This window comes from Temnothorax nylanderi, unplaced genomic scaffold (assembly GCF_030848795.1).
Source record: "Temnothorax nylanderi isolate EJ_2023f unplaced genomic scaffold, tnyl_v1.0 TNYL_tig1004_pilon, whole genome shotgun sequence".
Lineage (NCBI taxonomy): Eukaryota > Metazoa > Arthropoda > Insecta > Hymenoptera > Formicidae > Temnothorax > Temnothorax nylanderi.
Window position 1 is genome coordinate 27,972 of NW_027250066.1, and position 18,563 is coordinate 46,534.

At 46.6% G+C, this 18,563-nt stretch overlaps 3 protein-coding genes and 1 pseudogene across 3 annotated transcripts; all 4 read right to left on the reverse strand.

Moving 5' to 3' along the window:
• Window positions 1-685: 685 nt before the first annotated feature.
• LOC139786295 (uncharacterized) lies at window positions 686-1,387 on the reverse strand (annotated as a pseudogene).
• Window positions 1,388-8,781: 7,394 nt separating this feature from the next.
• On the reverse strand, window positions 8,782-9,258 carry LOC139786296 (uncharacterized). Its single transcript, XM_071725467.1, has one exon. It carries the CDS (start codon window positions 9,256-9,258, stop codon window positions 8,782-8,784), a length of 477 nt encoding a protein of 158 aa, XP_071581568.1.
• A 114-nt stretch (window positions 9,259-9,372) lies between these two features.
• LOC139786298 (uncharacterized) lies at window positions 9,373-10,086 on the reverse strand. Its single transcript, XM_071725468.1, has one exon. It carries the CDS (start codon window positions 10,084-10,086, stop codon window positions 9,373-9,375), a length of 714 nt encoding a protein of 237 aa, XP_071581569.1.
• A 2,960-nt stretch (window positions 10,087-13,046) lies between these two features.
• LOC139786299 (uncharacterized) lies at window positions 13,047-13,769 on the reverse strand. The gene has a single exon (XM_071725469.1). The coding sequence runs from the start codon at window positions 13,767-13,769 to the stop codon at window positions 13,047-13,049; it is 723 nt and encodes a 240-aa protein (XP_071581570.1).
• Window positions 13,770-18,563: the final 4,794 nt, after the last annotated feature.

The window sequence follows — 18,563 nt, forward strand, 5'->3', positions numbered from 1 at the left end:
GCAACAGGTTGTCCAAACAACATGGATACGAGATCCAGCATAACTTTCGTTCTCATTACTTCCTATCTAGTATTGACTGGGTCTATCTAGCACCCTTAGCAAGTCCTCCCGCAGGAGGGAAACCCATCAGACTGATCTGCCGCGGGATTCCTGCGTACGGGCTGGAAAAATTGTGAAGCAGAGTCCCCAACTTGGGGAAACGGAACTCGGCCGGCTTGGTGTTGCCGTTACCGCGGGGAGCCACGTGGAGGCGTCCGCCCGTGCGCCGGGACGGAGATAGAATTAAGAGAGTCATAGTTACTCCCGCCGTTTACCCGCGCTTGCTTGAATTTCTTCACGTTGACATTCAGAGAACTGGGCAGAAATCACCCTATGCTAAATACGCGATGATGTTGATACGTGTACGTGGACGTTTTCGGATCCGCTTCCATCTTCTCCAAGGTACATTCCAGGTCGGCGTATACGATAAACGGAACTCGTTCCTTCCTGTTGTAATTCTTAAAGGTCAACCACTTGTCGTTATCACTCGGTAACTTGATCGCGCAGTCGTTCATCTCCCGACAGTCTACACCATGGGCTTCCAATTTCTCGCTGGAGCTGAAGTAGTGCAAACATCTGTAAATAATAAAATTTTTTATATATCTTTCACGTAAGAATTATTTTTATTATTTATTAAGATATATACTCACCGATCGCAAAAGTATTTCCTGTGCTCATGTCTATTGATGTGCGAGCTCACGGGGCGGGATAGGTTCTTGATCCACGCGAAATGTCCCACGTTGTCGTCATGCACGTACAGCAGATTTACATGTTTGTCCATCTTTCGGTCGGTGAGCCGTATTGGTAAGATAGCAAGTTTCATGTTTTTCTCGATGCTGTACACGTTGATGGAAATGTCGTTGAGATTTTCAAACTTTTTAATTTGATTCAACGTCATTGGAAACTCAATGTCTGTAAGATTTAGCACCGACGTGTAATGAGGATATGACGATTCCCGTTCTGCATGTCTCTCGGCTGGATGCAGAGCAGCCACCACTGACTATGCGAAACATGCATTGTCCATTGATTGCACGTTGATCACCGCTCTCTTCATTTTAATTTCTCGCGGTATTTTTACAAAACACCCCGCGTGCAATGGATTATATTTGTTCACGTTTACAGTCAAATTAAGTATACGTGACAACGCCCATCCGCTATCACGTTTCTGGAATTCCTCCAGCGATGCTAGGGTAGGCTCGATAACGCGCAACACGTACCATTCTTGCAGATCGGACGTACGAAAGAGTTCACATTTTCTTGTAGCGATACTTTTATTCGCGCGTTTGTCACCCATAACAAATTCACCATTAAACATTGTGTTTATCTTTACATTGTCATGTCGTTGCATGACGTTCCGCACACGATCGAGTACAATGTCTTTCGCATTTTTGAGAAATTGACGAGGTTCAATGTGTTTGGATTTTATTACCGCACCAGTCAGTATACGACTTTCAAAAGTCGTATCTATCTCGCGCCATCTGACTCTTGTCTCACTTGCACCGTATCCGGCACCCACATGCACGAAACGTTGACGTATCGAATCTTTCAGACTTTCGAGTCGTGCGATACGAGCGACCAACGACTGTTTGAGACCGATCGATAATCGTGGCCGTTTAATTCGGCTTTGTTCTTCCAACGATTTGATAAACTCGACACATCGTTGCTCCCACGCGGTAAATTTTTCCCTCGAATTTAATAGGGTGGATTGCTCCAACAACTCTTGCTCACTTTGCTCCATGTTATTACATGATCCTTTTTCTAACACAATTTGTTGTACTCACGACTTCCAATTCTCAACTACTGAACGTATCCCCCAGATTATTCATTTTATATTCTACTAATGTCGCATCGTTTGTTTTTTTATCATATCTAATTTCACCATGATCTCAGCATCCGTACATTTGCGCTTTCCGAAAATGTAAGATTTGCAGTTTTGCACATGTGTGATGAAGTCACCGCGAGACACGTCGCGACATGTTCTTGAAAACGATATCGCGCCATTAACTTATGCACTGGTTAATACAGGTCATTTTCGATTATGAGTCGTCAGTAATGGTAAGCATTGGAAATTATCGCTTATTACACGTCAAATCTGGTTAACACCGTGGTCAATACGTACAAGAATTGATAATTATATTATAATGACCTGTATTAACCAGTATTGACCACTAAAAACCGAGAATAGTCAGCGTTAACACTAACGCACCGTAACCCAACCGTACAAAATGTCTGTAAGGTCCTTTTGAGGATTGTTAGCAGTTTTTCACATTAGTGTTGTTGGTGCAGTGATTGTTTCTTCGACAGTCATTTTTAGGATAGTTGAAGAACATTCACATTTGGTGGGTGGTTGGTGATTTTTCACGTCGGGTGCAGTGATTGTTTCTGCAACAGTCCTTCTTATAATAGTTGAGGGACTTCGTCTGGTGGGTAGCTGCTGGATAAGCAGTCCTTTTCAAGATAGTAAGCTAGCACTTACATCGTTTTCGAGAATCGTTTCTTCAACTGTCCTTTTTTATATACTGAAAGAAGATTTTTTGCTGGTGGGTAGCTAATAGCCCAACAGTCCTTTTAGGATAGTAAGCTGCCACATCATCACTTATTAGGGCTATTACTTCAGCCCTTATAAAGGCAGTCTACACTGGCACTTATAAGCGTCTCTGAAAGCAGCGAAATCCGGAGCTATTAAATTATTCCATCTTAACGTTTAGCCATTCGAGAACCTGTAATACAAAATGGCCAACAGAAACTCTTTTCACTGTTATATTTGTGATGGACGATTTCCTCCTAGAACAATGTCTCGTATTGATGGAGAGGAAAATGCTGCCAAAATGGGTACAGTTGTTCAGAGACGCCTTAATAGGCCTCCCCTGGAAGTAACAAATCTGACACGAATATGTATAAATTGCAACCAGTCGGTTCGTGAAGAAATACAAGCGATTGAAGAAGATCCAGATCGCTTACGATTAAATGTTCTAACACAAACTAGGAACGGTACGTGCCTTATATGCAACGTCGAGGGTGACCTCCATCGATTGTCAATTGAGTGTAAAACTAATGTTTTTATCTCCAAAGACATATACATTCTTCAGAATGTTAAATCATGTCGACATCATTTGGATGATCGAGGTTTTTTGCTACCACCACTGTTACTTGGTTTGCAATTTATTAATAGACCGTATGTGATCACAGGACCAGAACTCCAAGTATTTTTGCAAGCTCTGCGCAATGTAGCAATAAGTATGACGCGAATTGATGACGAGAACAGCTTAACAGATGAGGAATTCGAATGTTTCTGTCCTATAACAAAAGATCAATTCAGAGAACTATTTACTTACTGCGACCGAGTTCCTCGTGAAGGTGGTTATAGGTATGTTGGTAAAAAAGGACTATTAATGTTTTTGTGTAAAATGCGGCAAGGGCTTTCAGATGAATTTCTCTGCGCCATGTTTCAATATCCAAGCAGACAAGTAACAAGTTTAACTATTGCTACTGTAAGACAATCTCTGATGCAGCGTTTTGTACCTGCCAATATTGGATTTGACGCAATAACGCGGGAAAAATTATATTGCCAGACATGTAACTGAATTCGTCAATGAATTGTACAACCCAGATCCCCGTAATCCTAGAGTCATTGCTATTATAGATGCCACATACACGTACATGCCGAAAAGTACCAACTTCAGAGCACTTCGACAGTATTATTCTGTTCACAAAGGACGTCACTTGGTCAAACCGGTATTAATAGTTGCACCCAATGGCTGGATTCTTAACATTCAAGGTCCATACTTTTCTGATCATCCGAACAATGATGCTGCTATTTTGCAAAATAAATTTCAGCGCGATGCGGATAGAATGAGAAGATGGTTTCAGGATGATGATATTATTATTGTTGACAGAGGGTACCGAGATGCCATTCTACTGTTTGAACAATTGGGCATTACTTGGAAAATGCCAGCGCTTCTGAATCACAACGAACGTCAGCTCAGCACTGAAGATGCAAACGAGTCGCGGCTTGTTACAAAATCAAGGTGGGTAGTAGAAGTCAGAAACGGACACCTTAGATCAATATTTAAAATCTTCCAGCAGACTGTACAAATTCAGCAGATTCCGTATATTGGAGACTTGTATCGGATAGCTGGTGCAATTATAAATAGATATCGCCCTCTTATTTTGATGGAAGGAGCCAATTGGCTGAATTGGCTCAACGACTACTTGAACGAGCCAGGGAACCGAATGTTGTTCAGGCACTTGTAGAAGCTGAGAATCCCCACACAAGAAACGCGCAAAGATGGGTACGTTTGAATGCTGGACAAATACAGAACTTCCCAATTTTAACAATTCAACATTTGAAAGACCTCACATTTGGTATATATCAAGTAAAGCTGGCCCCTTCATATGTGCAAGATAAATTACAGCGAGAAGGTGAAGAAGAATTCCAGCTGGAAATGTTACGAGATCAAAACAGACTGCCTCAGCCAGGATTCATGAGAGTTCGAGTATTTTCTCGATTTCGTAATGCTACTAAACATCAGCTTTGTGGATAGCATATATACCAACTGATGAGGAAAATGAACAAGTGGAGGATAAAGAAGATGAGAATGAAAATCATATACACGGTTATTATTGTTCCTGCAAGTCTGGTGCTCGGACTGTTGGAACATGTGCACACATTGCAAGAGTTATATGGTTCTTGGGATATGCATAACATCAAGAAAACGTCCATTATCCATCCAGGAGACTAATCGAGTCCGTACAAGATGCAGGAAATAGACCACGCTACTAAAAAGTAAACAATCAACCGTGATACTCCATTGTGAGTTAGAATGCCTATGAAAATGTTACAAAAATCAGCCCTTTTAAGGGCTACGTGATGTATAAAATCCGATCGCGCAACCTCCACGTGGTATACATCGGGTAATGCTGATGCCGACGGTTCTTGGGTTATATTTAAAAATACATATCCAAACTCCCTTTTACACACTGAATGCAAAGAAGAGTTGCGGTGGTTCAGTCTTCATTGGCTTCATAACTAAATAATGAAACGGTGTTAAGACATCCTGCCTAGTTAAACAGGAATAGCCATATACCGCAACTTTGACGCTCTGTTAGTGATGGGCGATCTCGATTCGATTTTCAGAAAATCGATTTTTTTCTTCCCGAAATCGAGTTTTTTTAAATCGATTCTTGTCTGTTCGATTTTTGTATGAATCGATTCTTTTAATAGAGAATCGATTTTCGATCCATTGATATGTTTATTGTAACAATAAATTCTCTAAAAATTCTCTAAAAATTCTCTATTAAAAGAATCAATTCATACAAAAATCGAACAGACAAGAATCGATTTAAAAAACTCGATTTCGGGAAGAAAAAAATCGATTTTCTGAAAATTGCCCATCACTACGCTCTGTATCTCGGAAACTAGCGATTTTTGGACTTCGTGCCCATTGGAGCTTTTGATCAGAACATTACAAAGAACAACATAGTGAAGTTTCAGCGAAATTGACCGGGAACCAATTTCCATCAGGTTTGGTGCGGGGTCTGCAGTTTTGCACGTGTTCGATGAAATCATCGCGAGACACGTCGCGACATGTTCTTGAAAACGATATCGCGCCATTGACTTATGCTGATTTAATCTGTATACCTGCAGCAGCCATACATCGGCGCTATTTGCAAAATTTGCAGTTTTGTGTATGTATAAATAGTTTACGAGGATTCTAGCGCGCAGTCAAGAGTTTGAAACGATTCAAGTACGTCGCTCTGCAAACAGCCTCCAGATACGATGAACACTGACGGTGTGAATTATTATGTTCCGATTGGAAACGAGTCGTGCAAGAAACAGCATAATGAGTAAGTACCGTTAACTTTGTATAAAATTGTGCATAAACTGTTTACATACCTTTGCTTATTTATTTGTATTTTTTTCAGTTTTGATAAACCCCGTTTTACGCCACGCATCTTGCAAAGAAGAAGAACGTTGCTTTGACATCTACAGCTTACAAATATTTGGATGTGGGAATCAACGTTGGACCAACATCCTTTGTTGAATTAGTTCTTGGAGATAATCGAGGAAATCAGATAGTGTTACCCCATGCAACATGGACAGCGCTCATCGAAAGACGTATGGATATTGAACAACTTTTGCGATCAACTATCGGTTCTTCGCTATCAATTCAGGATGCTGTTATAGAACTCGTAAAAATGCGTGATGCGAGTGTTGTAAAATTGACACGTGCAATGTTTGTCTGTACATGAAACCGTCAACTATGCTTTTCATATTCGAGCTCGAACAATGTGTCAAACATGAATATTTCAAGCTGTATCAAAATACGCATAAAGGAAATATGAAATTTAATCAATTTGTAACTATTTTAAGGCGGAAATGTATCATCGGTAAATGTAATGCGGCAAATATCTTGCGTAAAGTTTGTGATGAAAATTCGATTATTGATTGCGAATTATTAGCCTACGCTTTAGATACTATTGTGTATAATGCGCTACATGACAAATAAATAAGTATATATGTATAATATAGTAAGAAATTTAAATTATTCTTCTTCTTCATTTACCGTTCCTCCTATTCCATGTCATTAGAATTAGGCTGCGATATTGTCCTCAGGTTTATTTAAATAAATTAATGAGAACTATTCGAGAAATAAGATACTGTTGAGAGAGGACATGAATACAAGCTATAAAGAGGAATGGAGAAAGACCGCGAGCGAAAATAATGAGGTTTAAAAAAGGCGGAGGGAGGGAGAGCAAGAGAAGATGGAGATGGAAAGGAAAAGAAATAGGAGAGGTGAAGGAATTCCGTTATTTAGGTTACGTGTTCCAAAGGAATGGAGGACAGGAAGCACTGATAAGGGAAAGAATTAAAAAAGCGGCCGCAGTGATGGGGAAATTGTGGGGGATAGGGAAGAGAAGATTTGGGAAAGACTGGGGAAGAAGATTGTGGCTTTTTGACAGACTGGTGTGGACGGTAATGGTATATGGAGCAGAAGTATGGGGTTGGAGGGAGAGGGAAGGATTGGAGAGAGTAGAAAAAAGATATATTAGATGGGTTTTGGGAGTAGATAGAAGAACACCAGGGTACTTAGTAAGGGAGGAGCTACAAAGGGAGAAGCTAGGAGGGAGGGCGGGGATTATGGCATGGAGATTCGAGAAAAAATTAGAGGAGGAAAAAGGAAGTGAGCTGGCGAGGCTAAGTTGGGAGGAGTTGAGAGAAAGGGAGAAGGAGGGGAGAGTGGGATCAAGTTGGGAACGGGAGAGGGAAAATTTCTTCGAAGTTAGAGGGGTGGGGTTAAAAGGGCTGGAAAGGTTGAGAGGGGAAGAAGAAGGGTGGCATTATACCCTATTCCAAAGAGATAGAGAGAAGCAAAGGAAAGAGAGATGGGAGAAGATTGAGAAGTCAGAATACAATAGATGGTACAAGGTAATAAAAGGCGAAGGTATTCCAGGGTATTTAAAAAAAGGGTGGGGAGAGAGCAAAATAAAAAGGGTGGCGAGGTTTAGGTTAAAGAATTAGATGAGGGAGAGCAGGTATTGGGAAGTAGAAGATAAGAAGAAATGTAGGATGTGTGAAAGTAAGGTAGAAACGTGGAAGCATGTGTGGGAGGAATGTAGGAGGTGGAAATCAGGAGGAGAAAGTTGGCAGGAAGCAGTGGTGTGGGTTTTGGGAGAGGAGGGGGAGGGTGAGGGATTGATTGATTGATTGATTGATTAATCGTCATTTATTATACGCTCTGGGACACGTCCCCTGAAGCGTTAAGACATTATACCTATGTTCGAAAGCGGACCGCGCACGCGAGCGAGGACACGAACCGCGAATTGGAAGAGACAGTCAAAGAGTAGAGTTGACGGACAAAGTACTGTTTATTTTCTATTTACAATATTTACAATATGCAGAATCGCGAATATAAGGATGGAAGAGATCGTGTCGCGAGAAGCGCAAGCGAACGCCGAAGCAAGCAACTCGAACGATTAAGCGAGCGAAAGAGCGAGCAACTCTAACTATTAAGCGCAAGCGAAAGAAAGAGCAAGCAACTTGAACGATTGACAGCGGCAACTCGAAAAGCAGAGAGCGACTGACCTCGTTGCCAAGGGCGCGCGTCTTTTTAAGCTCTCGGGGGCTTCTCGCAAATTCGAGACCTTTCGAACCCACGTGTCACCGAGAGAAGTCCCCGAGAGATCCGTGGTCGACAATTATAAACAGATGAAACAAAGCGAACACGCGAAGACCATTCGCTCGGCAATGCTTTTCGCTCGCAATTGCGGTGCTGAAAACCTATTTTATTATTTCGACTCCGATATCGATGAGAACGTTTAAGCAATCTTAAATATACCGCCCGCCTCGTCAGAGGGACTGACGAAATAAATCGCGGTATGGTAATTAACGGTGACACGCTGATTCGCCGGCGGGGTCGTTGACTCTCGATCGCGCGAGCGAATGTTTATGTCGCGCATTGTCGTAACGCACGGGGTATAAAGATCCTGGAATCCGCTTAAAGCAGATCTATCGAACACCATGAATTTAAGTCCGGCTGTAAAAGAATGCGTCAGTAAGCAGAGCTACTTTAAGACCGCGATCGTTACACGCGCGTCTTGTCACAAATTGCAGGCGGAGTATTCAGAGCGGAATTTTATGCGTTAACGTTTCACTTCACTCAAGGTAATTTAATTTTGCACAATGCTTTAATTTAATCAATGACGGTAATGCGTTCGCAGGGAATTCTTTCTAAATAAAGCCTATATATCGGCGTCGCTAGTCGGTAGAATTACAAGTTTTACAATAGGCTGGGTAAACTCAGCCGCCGCGGTGCGAACGGTGACCACGCGAACGCGTCCGTTCTCTCCCGGATGGGCTCGGATGACGCGGGCCAGCGGCCATCTCGTTGGCGGGGTGGCTTCGTTCCGGATGAGGCAGAGGCTGCCGACCTGGTGGTCAGGCTTCTGGACAAGCCATTTGGGACGATGACTCAGGGCGTGGAGATACTCTCGAGCCCACCGTTCCCAAAAGTAATCCCGCATCTTCTGCAACAACTGCCAACGAGATAGGCGATTGGCAGGCACGTCCAGCAGCGACGGCTCGGTCACAGCCGTCAACGCGGACCCCACCAGGAAGTGCCCCGACGTCAGCGCAACCAAGTCATCCGGGTCATCTGAAAGAGCCTGTAAAGGACGCGAGTTTAGGCACGCTTCTACCTGGGCGAGGAGAGTGCTCATCTTCTCGTACGTTAAGGTGGCTTCGCCCAGCACCCTCCGGAGGTGGTGCTTCAGGGACTTGACGGCTGCCTTCCATATGCCCCCAAAGTGGGGCGCGGCTGGGGGGTTGAACCGCTATTTGATCCCGTCACAGGCGAGCTGGCTGGCGATCTGTCGTCCCTCCGGATGGCTCGCCGCGAAGAGAGCGCGCAGCTGCGCGTCAGCCCCGACGAAGTTGGTCCCGCAATCGCTTTGAAGGCTGTGGCACAGCCCGTAGCGGGAAGTGAATCGGCGAAGCGCCGCCAAGAAGGCAGCCGCGGTGTAGTCTGAGACGACCTCCAAATGAACTGCTCGCGTGGCGAGGCAGACGAAAACCGTGATGAACGCCTTGTGGGAGCGCTGGCCCCGGCCCTTGGTTGTCCGCAACATAATGGGCCCGGCGTAGTCAACGCCAGTGTGTAAGAATGGCCGTGAAGGTCTCACTCTCTCGCGTGGTAGGTCGCCCATCAGTTGCTGCGGGGTTGCCGCCCGCCAACGCGCACACGTCACGCAGCGGAGAATCAGCCGTTTCACTAGAGCGCGGCCTCGCGGGATCCAATATCGCTGTCTGATCATCCCCAGGGTCATCTGGACTCCCCCGTGCAGCGTCCTCCTGTGGCAAGCCTCCACGGTCAGCCTGGTGAATCGTGAAGCTTCGGGCAGGATCACGGGACGCCGTTTGTCATAGGCCAGGACGGCATGCTTAAGCCGCCCGCCAACACGCAGCAGTCCTTGAGTATCTAGAACAGGGTTAAGTCTGACCAGGAAATTAGATCTCGGCCGCAAGCGGCCCAGCCGGACCGACTCCATGTCTCGGCCGAAGTGAATCGCCTGCGTCAGCCGGACCCAACTCAAGCGGGCCTCCTCCAGCTCCTCGACGGAAAGGTCGTCCCCGTAACAGGAGGCCGTTGACACCGATCTTGCTTGACAGCCTTGCCTCCGGCGAAGCCATCGCCGGCACCATGCCGTCACGCGCAGTAGTCGCTGGAGCGAGGAGAAGCGGAGAAGCTCCTCGGGTTCCTCGACCGCAGCAATCTCTGGTACCGCCACGTGGACTCGCACGCGCTCGTCGGGTAGGCCTTCCTTCTCGGGTACGGCAGCGGAGGCAGGCCATGTCGAAGGGTCCTCTTTTAAGCCCGGCGGGGCCCTGCCACCAGAGCTGGTGGCCGATCAGTTCGCCCGGAAAAAGTCCCCGCGAAGCGCAGTCAGCCGGGTTGTCTCCTCCTGGCACATATAGTCCAGTCGGCAAGTACATTTGAAAATCGACTAATTAGGACAAAGCTGCAAAAAATTTTAATCGCTTTGTTTGGATGTCAGTAATGACATACTAAGTTTCCGACCTCCCCCGTGGTGTGCTACGGCCGCCATCTTGGAAGAAAGGGGTAAAAAATCGGTTTTTCGCGAATATCTCGGTTTCCATTAGACTTAGGCTAAAATAGTTTAATACAATATTGTAGGAAATTAAATTCTCTACAAAAAAGGAAGTACAGGTTTTTTTCCTACGACCAATAGTTTTGGCGCTAGAGCCGGGAAAAGTAGGATACTTTTTGTAACAAACGGTTTCAGCGACTTTATCTCGCCGTATCTCATTTCTCAGAGGCTGTAGTGTACTTTTGAACTCGTTTCCTCACCACCTTGCGGTAGAGTTAGTGGCGCGTTTTCTTTTATGTGGTGTTCCCTGTAGGCCTAATCCACTCAGTTTATTATTAAGATTATGAGAATTTTTTTACCAGGGTTGTCTTAATTATTCAATAATATAATTAAACTCGTGAAAGTGTCAACAATTTAAAAAGGCGAATGCGAGTCGGGCACGGAACGTGGTGAGCAAATAAAAAAGAAAAAAACCGTGTATTCAGATTTGATGAACTTTTCGGCTCTTCTTTCGAGTCATCTTCACCATTTATTGAGATAAGAAGATTCTATTCCTGCAGAGCTCGAGGCAGAAAGTTCCCTTCTTGAGGAGATGTCGTGACAAGCGAGCTGGTACGCACGGTTATAGTAGACATTTCCGCTGTGAAAAGGAAAAATATATTTAGTCAATCGTTAAAACAGAAAGAGAAAGGAGAGAGCTCACCTCAAGGTCTGCAGCAGTCAGAGAAGTACAAAAATTAATTATTCAAATCTTGTTCTTTTTGATGTAGAGGGTTGGCAAATGTCATCTTCCGCAGCATCTTCCTTTTCCTCAATATTATCTTCCTTTTCTGCTTCTTCTGGTTCTTCCTCGTTGTTCGAATCAATCTCATTGTCAGGATCGGTCAATGTCTCCTCAAAATGTTGAACAGTTACGTCGATTTCTTCATCGTCACAGTGATCTATTATAATGTCGATGTTTGTGCATGCTTGACCTCGACAGTTGAAACAAGTCACAGAGCATCGCAATCCAGCTTTTCTGCAACAGCAATTCGCTTTGCAGCCTTTTGTGCATTTGCAGATCTTCTTCAGAATATCCTGCGGAGCGGCTTCCTTCATTGAAGGAACTGGAAATAAACCATTTTTTGTATATTTCCAGCCCCAATCTTGAGGATTTTTTTTAACTCCGCGCCACTGCTGAATCTGATGGTAGACTCTAAGGGAGTGTTGACGTGCAGCTGCTTCAGTAGGTGGTATAGAAGCAATGTTGAACATTACTTTCGACGTAGATTTGGCGAAGCATGAAAATCGAAACTCATCCAGAAAACTATTGCTCTTTGCTCCGTATAAAGCAAGAATACATTTTTGTCCTGCTACGTCAATGAAATCTGGATGAGCATCCGGATCTCCAAAAAATTTTGAAATATTCTGCAAATTTTCATCTTTTTGGAACAGTTTAATAAATTTTATTTTACTCTGCCTGAAAAATATTGAAGTGGTATCACAACCAGTGAATGCTTGAAGAAACAGAATATGCTCAGCAATATCAGGATTGGAAGGAAGTAGATGAATAAATCTTCTGCTCTGTTTTTCCCTTGCTCGGTTTCATGAAATAGATGTTAGATTTAGATGATGCTAAGGCTATCAGTAACACTAAAAGATCAATATCTTCGCCAACTATTACTACGGAATCGTAATTCTTCGATGCATCAATCGCAGTATTGACAATAAGAGTGTCAGCATCTTCAGTAACTTGCTTGATAATAAATCCTGCAGTTTGAAGTTTTTTACTCAACATTGAGATAAGTCTATCCTTATTTTTTTCATTCGATAGAAATTTTTCTTGGGACATGGTAACTATCATAGATTCATTGAAAAGTACGCTCGCAGAAACATAATCGTCATAACTATATCTTTTAATTTATTTAAAATCTTGGATGCTCCTATCTTTTAACAAGGAGTGTACTTATAACACTGTCGAGTAAATAATATAAAGCCAGATGTGTGAAACAACAACGGTTCACTAGCACAATAACAACGCCATTTACCTGAGAAGTGAGATACGGCGAGATAGAGTCGCTAAAACCGTTTGTTACAAAAAGTATCCTACTCCTCCCGGCTCTAGCGCCAAAACTATTGGTCGTAGGAAAAAAAAACCTATACTTCCTTTTTTGTAGAGAATTTAATTCCCTGCAATATTGTATTAAACTATTTTAGCCTAAGTCTAATGGAAAACCGAGATATTCGCGAAAAACCGATTTTTCACCCCTTTCTTCCAAGATGGCGGCCGAAGCACACCACGGGGGAGGTCGGAAACTTAGTATGTCATTACTGACACCCAAACAAAGAGATTAAAATTTTTTACAGCTTTGTCCTAATTAGTCGATTTATTTGTCATTTTTAACGACGTGCCGACTGGACTAATAATGCCACAGTGCCTCCGGCATCGTCGTCTGGATCTCAGAGACCCGGTTAGCCACGTAGGTCTTCCAGCGGGTCGGATGACCACGGATCCATCCCAGCGTCACCATGGAATCCGACCAGAAGTGGAAGGTGACCCCTTGTAACTCGAGGACGGTCTTGGCGTGAGAGGCGAGTTTGACGAGCAGCGCAGCGGCGTTGAGCTCGAGTCGAGCCAAGGTAACCTGCTTGAGAGGGGCGACCTTCGTTTTGGCTGCTATCAAGGTGACTCGCCATGATCCGTCCTTTGTCTCCGCTCGCAGATATATTACGGCAGCGTACGCTCTCTCGGAGGCGTCAGCGAAGCCGTGGAGCTCGAGGCCAGTTTCCGGCGCGTCCGGAAAGATCCTCCGCGGAACTCGAATCTGCTCCAGTAGCGGAAGCTCGGTCTGATACTCCTTCCATCGTCGGGCGTCGTCTTCCTCCAGCGGGTCGTCCCAGTCAAGACCCTGCAACCAAGTGGCCTGGAAGGCTATCTTGGCACGTACCACGACCGGCGCCAGCCAACCAAGGGGGTCAAAGAGCCGGGCAGTCAAAGAGAGAGACAACACTGACCGCTTAGTGACTGACGTCACCGGACTCGTCCGTGTCGCGAAGGAGAAACTGTCGACGCCGGGGTGCCACTGTAAGCCCAGGATCCCGTGCGATTCCTGAGGTCGCCAAGCGCGAAGCTCGCGCTGCATACGATGTTCCGCCGGGACTCCCGTCAATATTGCTTCATCGTTAGCCGACCACTTGCGCAGCGGAAAGCCCCGCCCGCCTCACAGAGTTCCGTTAGCTGCTGCCGAAGGGCCTTAGCCTCTTCGAGGGTATCTGCGCCCGACAGTACTTCGTCCATGTAACGGGCGATGAGCAGCGCAAGGGCGGCCAGCGGGAAGCGTTTCTTTTCGTCTTCGGCTAGCAAAGCACGTATAGCCTGGAACGGAGAACAGGTCAGCCCGTAGGTAACGGTATTGAGAATATACTCCCGTATCTCCTCGTCTGTGTGGTCGATCTTCCACGTGAACCAGAATCTGGCGGTACATTTTTTCCACGTCCGTGGCTAGGACGTAACGGTGACGACGCCAGCGCAGTAACATATCCGCGAGGGCCGGCAACAGATTCGGTCCCGCCAGAAGGTATCGGTTTAGTAAGTCGCCCGAAGGAAGCGCCGCCGAGCCGTTGAACACAGTGGTGGCGAGTGCGCCGCTACGTCGAGGAGCTTGCCTCTCGCATGACGCCATGGTGTGGGAGATAACACACTCGGCTCTTCGCGATCTCATCCGGAGCGACGAAGGTCATGTGACCGAGTTTCTCGTACTGCCGCATGAAGTCGACTTACAGGCTCTTCAATTTCTCGTCGCGGGAAAGCCGCCTTTCCATCTGAGTTAACACCCGTAGTACCTAGTTGCGCGTTCCCCGGAGATCGGGCAGCGGATTTACGACGGGGAGTCTCACGACGAATCGGCCCTCCGCGGTACGCGAATGAGTTTGGGCAAAAAAGTCCTCAGCCTCCTGCTCTTCCCTGGTCAGCGCGGGGGGACCGACGCGCGACGGGCAGTTCCTCCTGCCGCCAGAATCCCTGCACCAGAGCGGAGAACTCCGCGTCGACGTGGCACTGGTGAGCTGCCGCGGCCCCTGAATTCGCCACCGCTCCGGCGGTGCCGGAGATGATCCACGCTAACGCCGTATTCTGGGCAATAGGCTCGTGTGCCTTGCCTTTGAGCAGTCCCGGCTGGAGGATCTCGACGACGACATCGGCGCCTAGCAGGAGATCCACCGGGTCCGAGCCTAGAAATTCGGGATCGGCGAGTTCCAGCCCGCGGAGATGCGTCCACGCTTTTTTATCCGCACGGATTTATCCACCGTAGAGGGTGAGCCGAGGGAGTATTAAGGCCGACACGGCGATTGACGGCCCTCCTCCCCGGGGAGAGATGTCGAGAGTCACTAGGCCCCGAGCACGAGCCGTCCGCTTCCCGCCAACACCGAATACCGCGACCGAGGCGGGTGCGCGGGACAGTTTTAAGCGCTGCACTAGCGATTCCGCGACGAGCGACGATTCGGAACCCTGGTCGACTAGAGCTCGCGCGGTAAGCTCGATACCGAAACCGGTCACGCACGCGGACACGGGCGGTGGCGAGGAGCACGGCCACTGCGGGCTCAGAAGGTCCTTGCGCGAGATGCGAAGTTTTGGCGACCTCGGTTCCCGGGCACGCGTCGTGCAGGCTCGAATGGTGTCGGCCGTCACACACGGAGCAATTTCGTTTCGAGTCATACTCGTTTAACTTGTGTTTTCCAAGGCAATTGAGGCAGAGATTATTTGCCTCGACGTGCTGTTTTCGTTCCGCGGCGGTTTTCCCCTTATACGCGGCGCAAAACATAATAAATGTCCCTTTTGGCAAACGGAGCAGCGGCCGAGTCGGTTTTCCTGTTTCTTCGCATGCAAGGCTCGCGTTTGCTGCGCGGAATTCCCCCCGGCTTTCGCAGAAGTCGCGCTCTCCGATTTCGCCGGCTGGAGTGATTCGAGAGTATGCAGGCGTCGGTCCAGAAATTGCTGCAAGACGGAGAACGACGGCGGATCCGACGTTTCGCTGATAGCGTTCTCCCACTCGCGACGCGAACGCGGATCGAGAAGATCCACGACAAGATGGACGAACAGGTCCTCACTACGCGAAATCGGCGCCCGATGCTGTCGAGAGCGCCGACAGTGCTCACGACACAGTGATAAACCTTGCGTAACTCAGATACTGACTCACCCTTAAGTTTTTGCAGCGACGTAAATTGAGCGAGATATGAGCGCACCAGGAGTCGCTTGTTTTCGAAGTAGTCCGTCAAGGTCTTCCAAGCGCGCTCGAAGTTCTCGTCCGTCGTGGGCAGGCTGCGCACTAAGAGTTCCGCCTCCCCCTTTAGGCACGACTTCAGGTAGTGCAGCTTCTCAACTGGAATCGTGGAGGCATCCTTCCCGATTATTTAATGGAATAGGTCACGGAAGGCGGGCCACTCTTCATATTTGCCCGCGAACTGGGGCAGCTGAATGCGCAGCAAGGTCGTACGAGGCGGGTTCGTACCGGCAGTGGCCGGTGCGGGAGCGCCTTCCACCTTACTCTTGAGCTTGCGGAGCGTCTCGAGGAACATGCCTTTTTGCTGTATGTAAGCCTCCTCTACGGTAGAAGGCACGTCCTTCTTTTCGTAATCATGATCCACCAGGATCTTCCAGAAGGCGGCATATATTTTTTCGTGATGCGGCTCGAATTTCGCCCAGTTGGATTCGAGGGCCTGCAAACGCGCTTCCACCAACCCGAAGGTGATATTGGTTGCTCCCACCTTCCTCAGGTTCTCGTACGAGCGAGCAATGCGCCCGTAGAGGTCATGTTGATTGCGGATAAGTCCCTCCATCTCTCTGTTCGTCTCCTTGGAGACAGATCCTGCCGTTTCCTTGCTTGTCTCCTTACCCATCGACTCCCTTCAATGTTATTCGACGGAACGTGGAGGAAGGTCACCCAAGCACTCACTCACAGCCCGAGCGCCGGTCACCGCATCCGGCTCGAAGGACCCAAAAATGTTCGAAAGCGGACCGCGCACGCGAGCGAGGACACGAACCGCAAATTGGAAGAGACAGTCAAAGAGTAGAGTTGACGGACAAAGTACAATTTATTTTCTATTTACAATATTTACAATATGCAGAATCGCGAATATAAGGATGGAAGAGATCGTGTCGCGAGAAGCGCAAGCGAACGCCGAAGCAAGCAACTCAAACGATTAAGCGAGCGAAAGAGCGAGCAACTCTAACTATTAAGCGCAAGCGAAAGAAAGAGCAAGCAACTCGAACGATTGACAGCGGCAACTCGAAAAGCAGAGAGCGACTGGCCCCGTTGCCAAGGGCGCGCGTCCTTTTAAGCTCTCGGGGGCTTCTCGCAAATTCGAGACCTTTCGAACCCACGTGTCACCGAGAGAAGTCCCCGAGAGATCCGTGGTCGACAATTATAAACAGATGAAACAAAGCGAACACGCGAAGACCATTCGTTCGGCAATGCTTTGGTTTCACTGTTTATTCGTTAGGTCGTCACGCCGAAAGTCAAAGTTACGGCGATAAGAATGCTCGAGTCTCGGTGCTCGCAATTGCGGTGCTGAAAACCTATTTTATTATTTCGACTCCGATATCGATGAGAACGTTTAAGCAATCTTAAACAACCTAAAAATTTACACATGTTTCCAAAGAGCATGAATACAATGAATAAAACACAATAAGAAGAAACAATGAGAAAGAATAGAGTAGGATAGATAAGAGAATAGAAGTAATAGATTACATAGCTTATAAATATTATAACAGATTGAGTACATGAGATATATCGCAGGTATGCCAAAATTACGATTTTGACTGTAGAAGCAAGTGCTTGTGGAATTTACTCTTAAAATCGCTAATAGATGAGGCATTGCGGATGTCTGAAGGAATGTCATTCCACAGTTCGGCGGCTAAGGAGCAGAAGGTACGCTTAAAAAAAATGAATATGGAAATAGAGGGGGAAAGGATGGAAGGAAAAGAGGAGGAAGGGGAGTAGAGAGGGGGGTAGGAGAAGGAGGTGGGGGAGTAAAGAGAGAGAAAAGGAGAGAGGGAGGAGAGAGAGAGAGAGAGAGAGAGAGAGAGAGAGAGAGAGAGAGAGAGAGAGAGAGAGAGAGAGGAGAGAGAGAGAGAGAGAGAGAGAGAGAGAGAGAGAGAGAGAGAGAGAGAGAGAGAGAGAGAGAGAGAGAGAGAGAGAGAGAGAGGAGAGAGAGAGAGAGAGAGAGAGAGAGAGAGAGAGAGAGAGAGAGAGAGAGAGAGAGAGAGAGGAGAGAGAGAGAGAGAGAGAGAGAGAGAGAGAGAGAGAGAGAGAGAGAGAGAGAGAGAGAGAGAGAGAGAGAGAGAGAGAGAGAGAGAGAGAGAGAGAGAGAGAGAGAAAGCATTTATTTATCAACGCGCCCTGGGATTGTATCCCCTCAGGCGCACAAATAGATACATTAGAAAATGCCCTTCATAAATAATTAATACTTAATACCATGCACTCTGTTTACATAGGAGTATGGGTACGCACATGTGTGTGTGTGTGTGTGTGTGTGTGTGTGTGTGTGTGTGTGTGTGTGTGTGTGTGTGTGTGTGTGTGTGTGTGTGTGTGTGTGTGTGTGTGTGCGTGTGTGTGCGTGTGTGTGCGTGTGTGTGTGCGTGTGTGTGAGTAAGTGTGTGTGTTATACAATAGCACAGCAAAAAATTCAGCATATTATCAGGCAGACAGTCGCAATATAATTCAGCCAGAGCAAAGAAACGCAGAGATTACCAAAGTCAATATACAAAGCACAGAGACTACCAAAGTCAATGCATAAAGCATGACTGAGAGTACAAATCACGCAGTAAATCAGGCAAAGGAGGTCTCAGTACAGCCCAATTAGAGTCTACAAAGAAAATACTAAGAATGCCGAAGCCAACATGCCAGCATCACAAGAAAGATAGCAACCTGCCACAAAAC

Bases quoted from the DNA above. Each gene is read 5' to 3' on its own strand.
- LOC139786296 (XM_071725467.1), bottom strand. From the start codon at position 9,258: ATGAGCACTCTCCTCGCCCAGGTAGAAGCGTGCCTAAACTCGCGTCCT.
- LOC139786298 (XM_071725468.1), bottom strand. From the start codon at position 10,086: ATGGAGTCGGTCCGGCTGGGCCGCTTGCGGCCGAGATCTAATTTCCTG.
- LOC139786299 (XM_071725469.1), bottom strand. From the start codon at position 13,769: ATGCAGCGCGAGCTTCGCGCTTGGCGACCTCAGGAATCGCACGGGATC.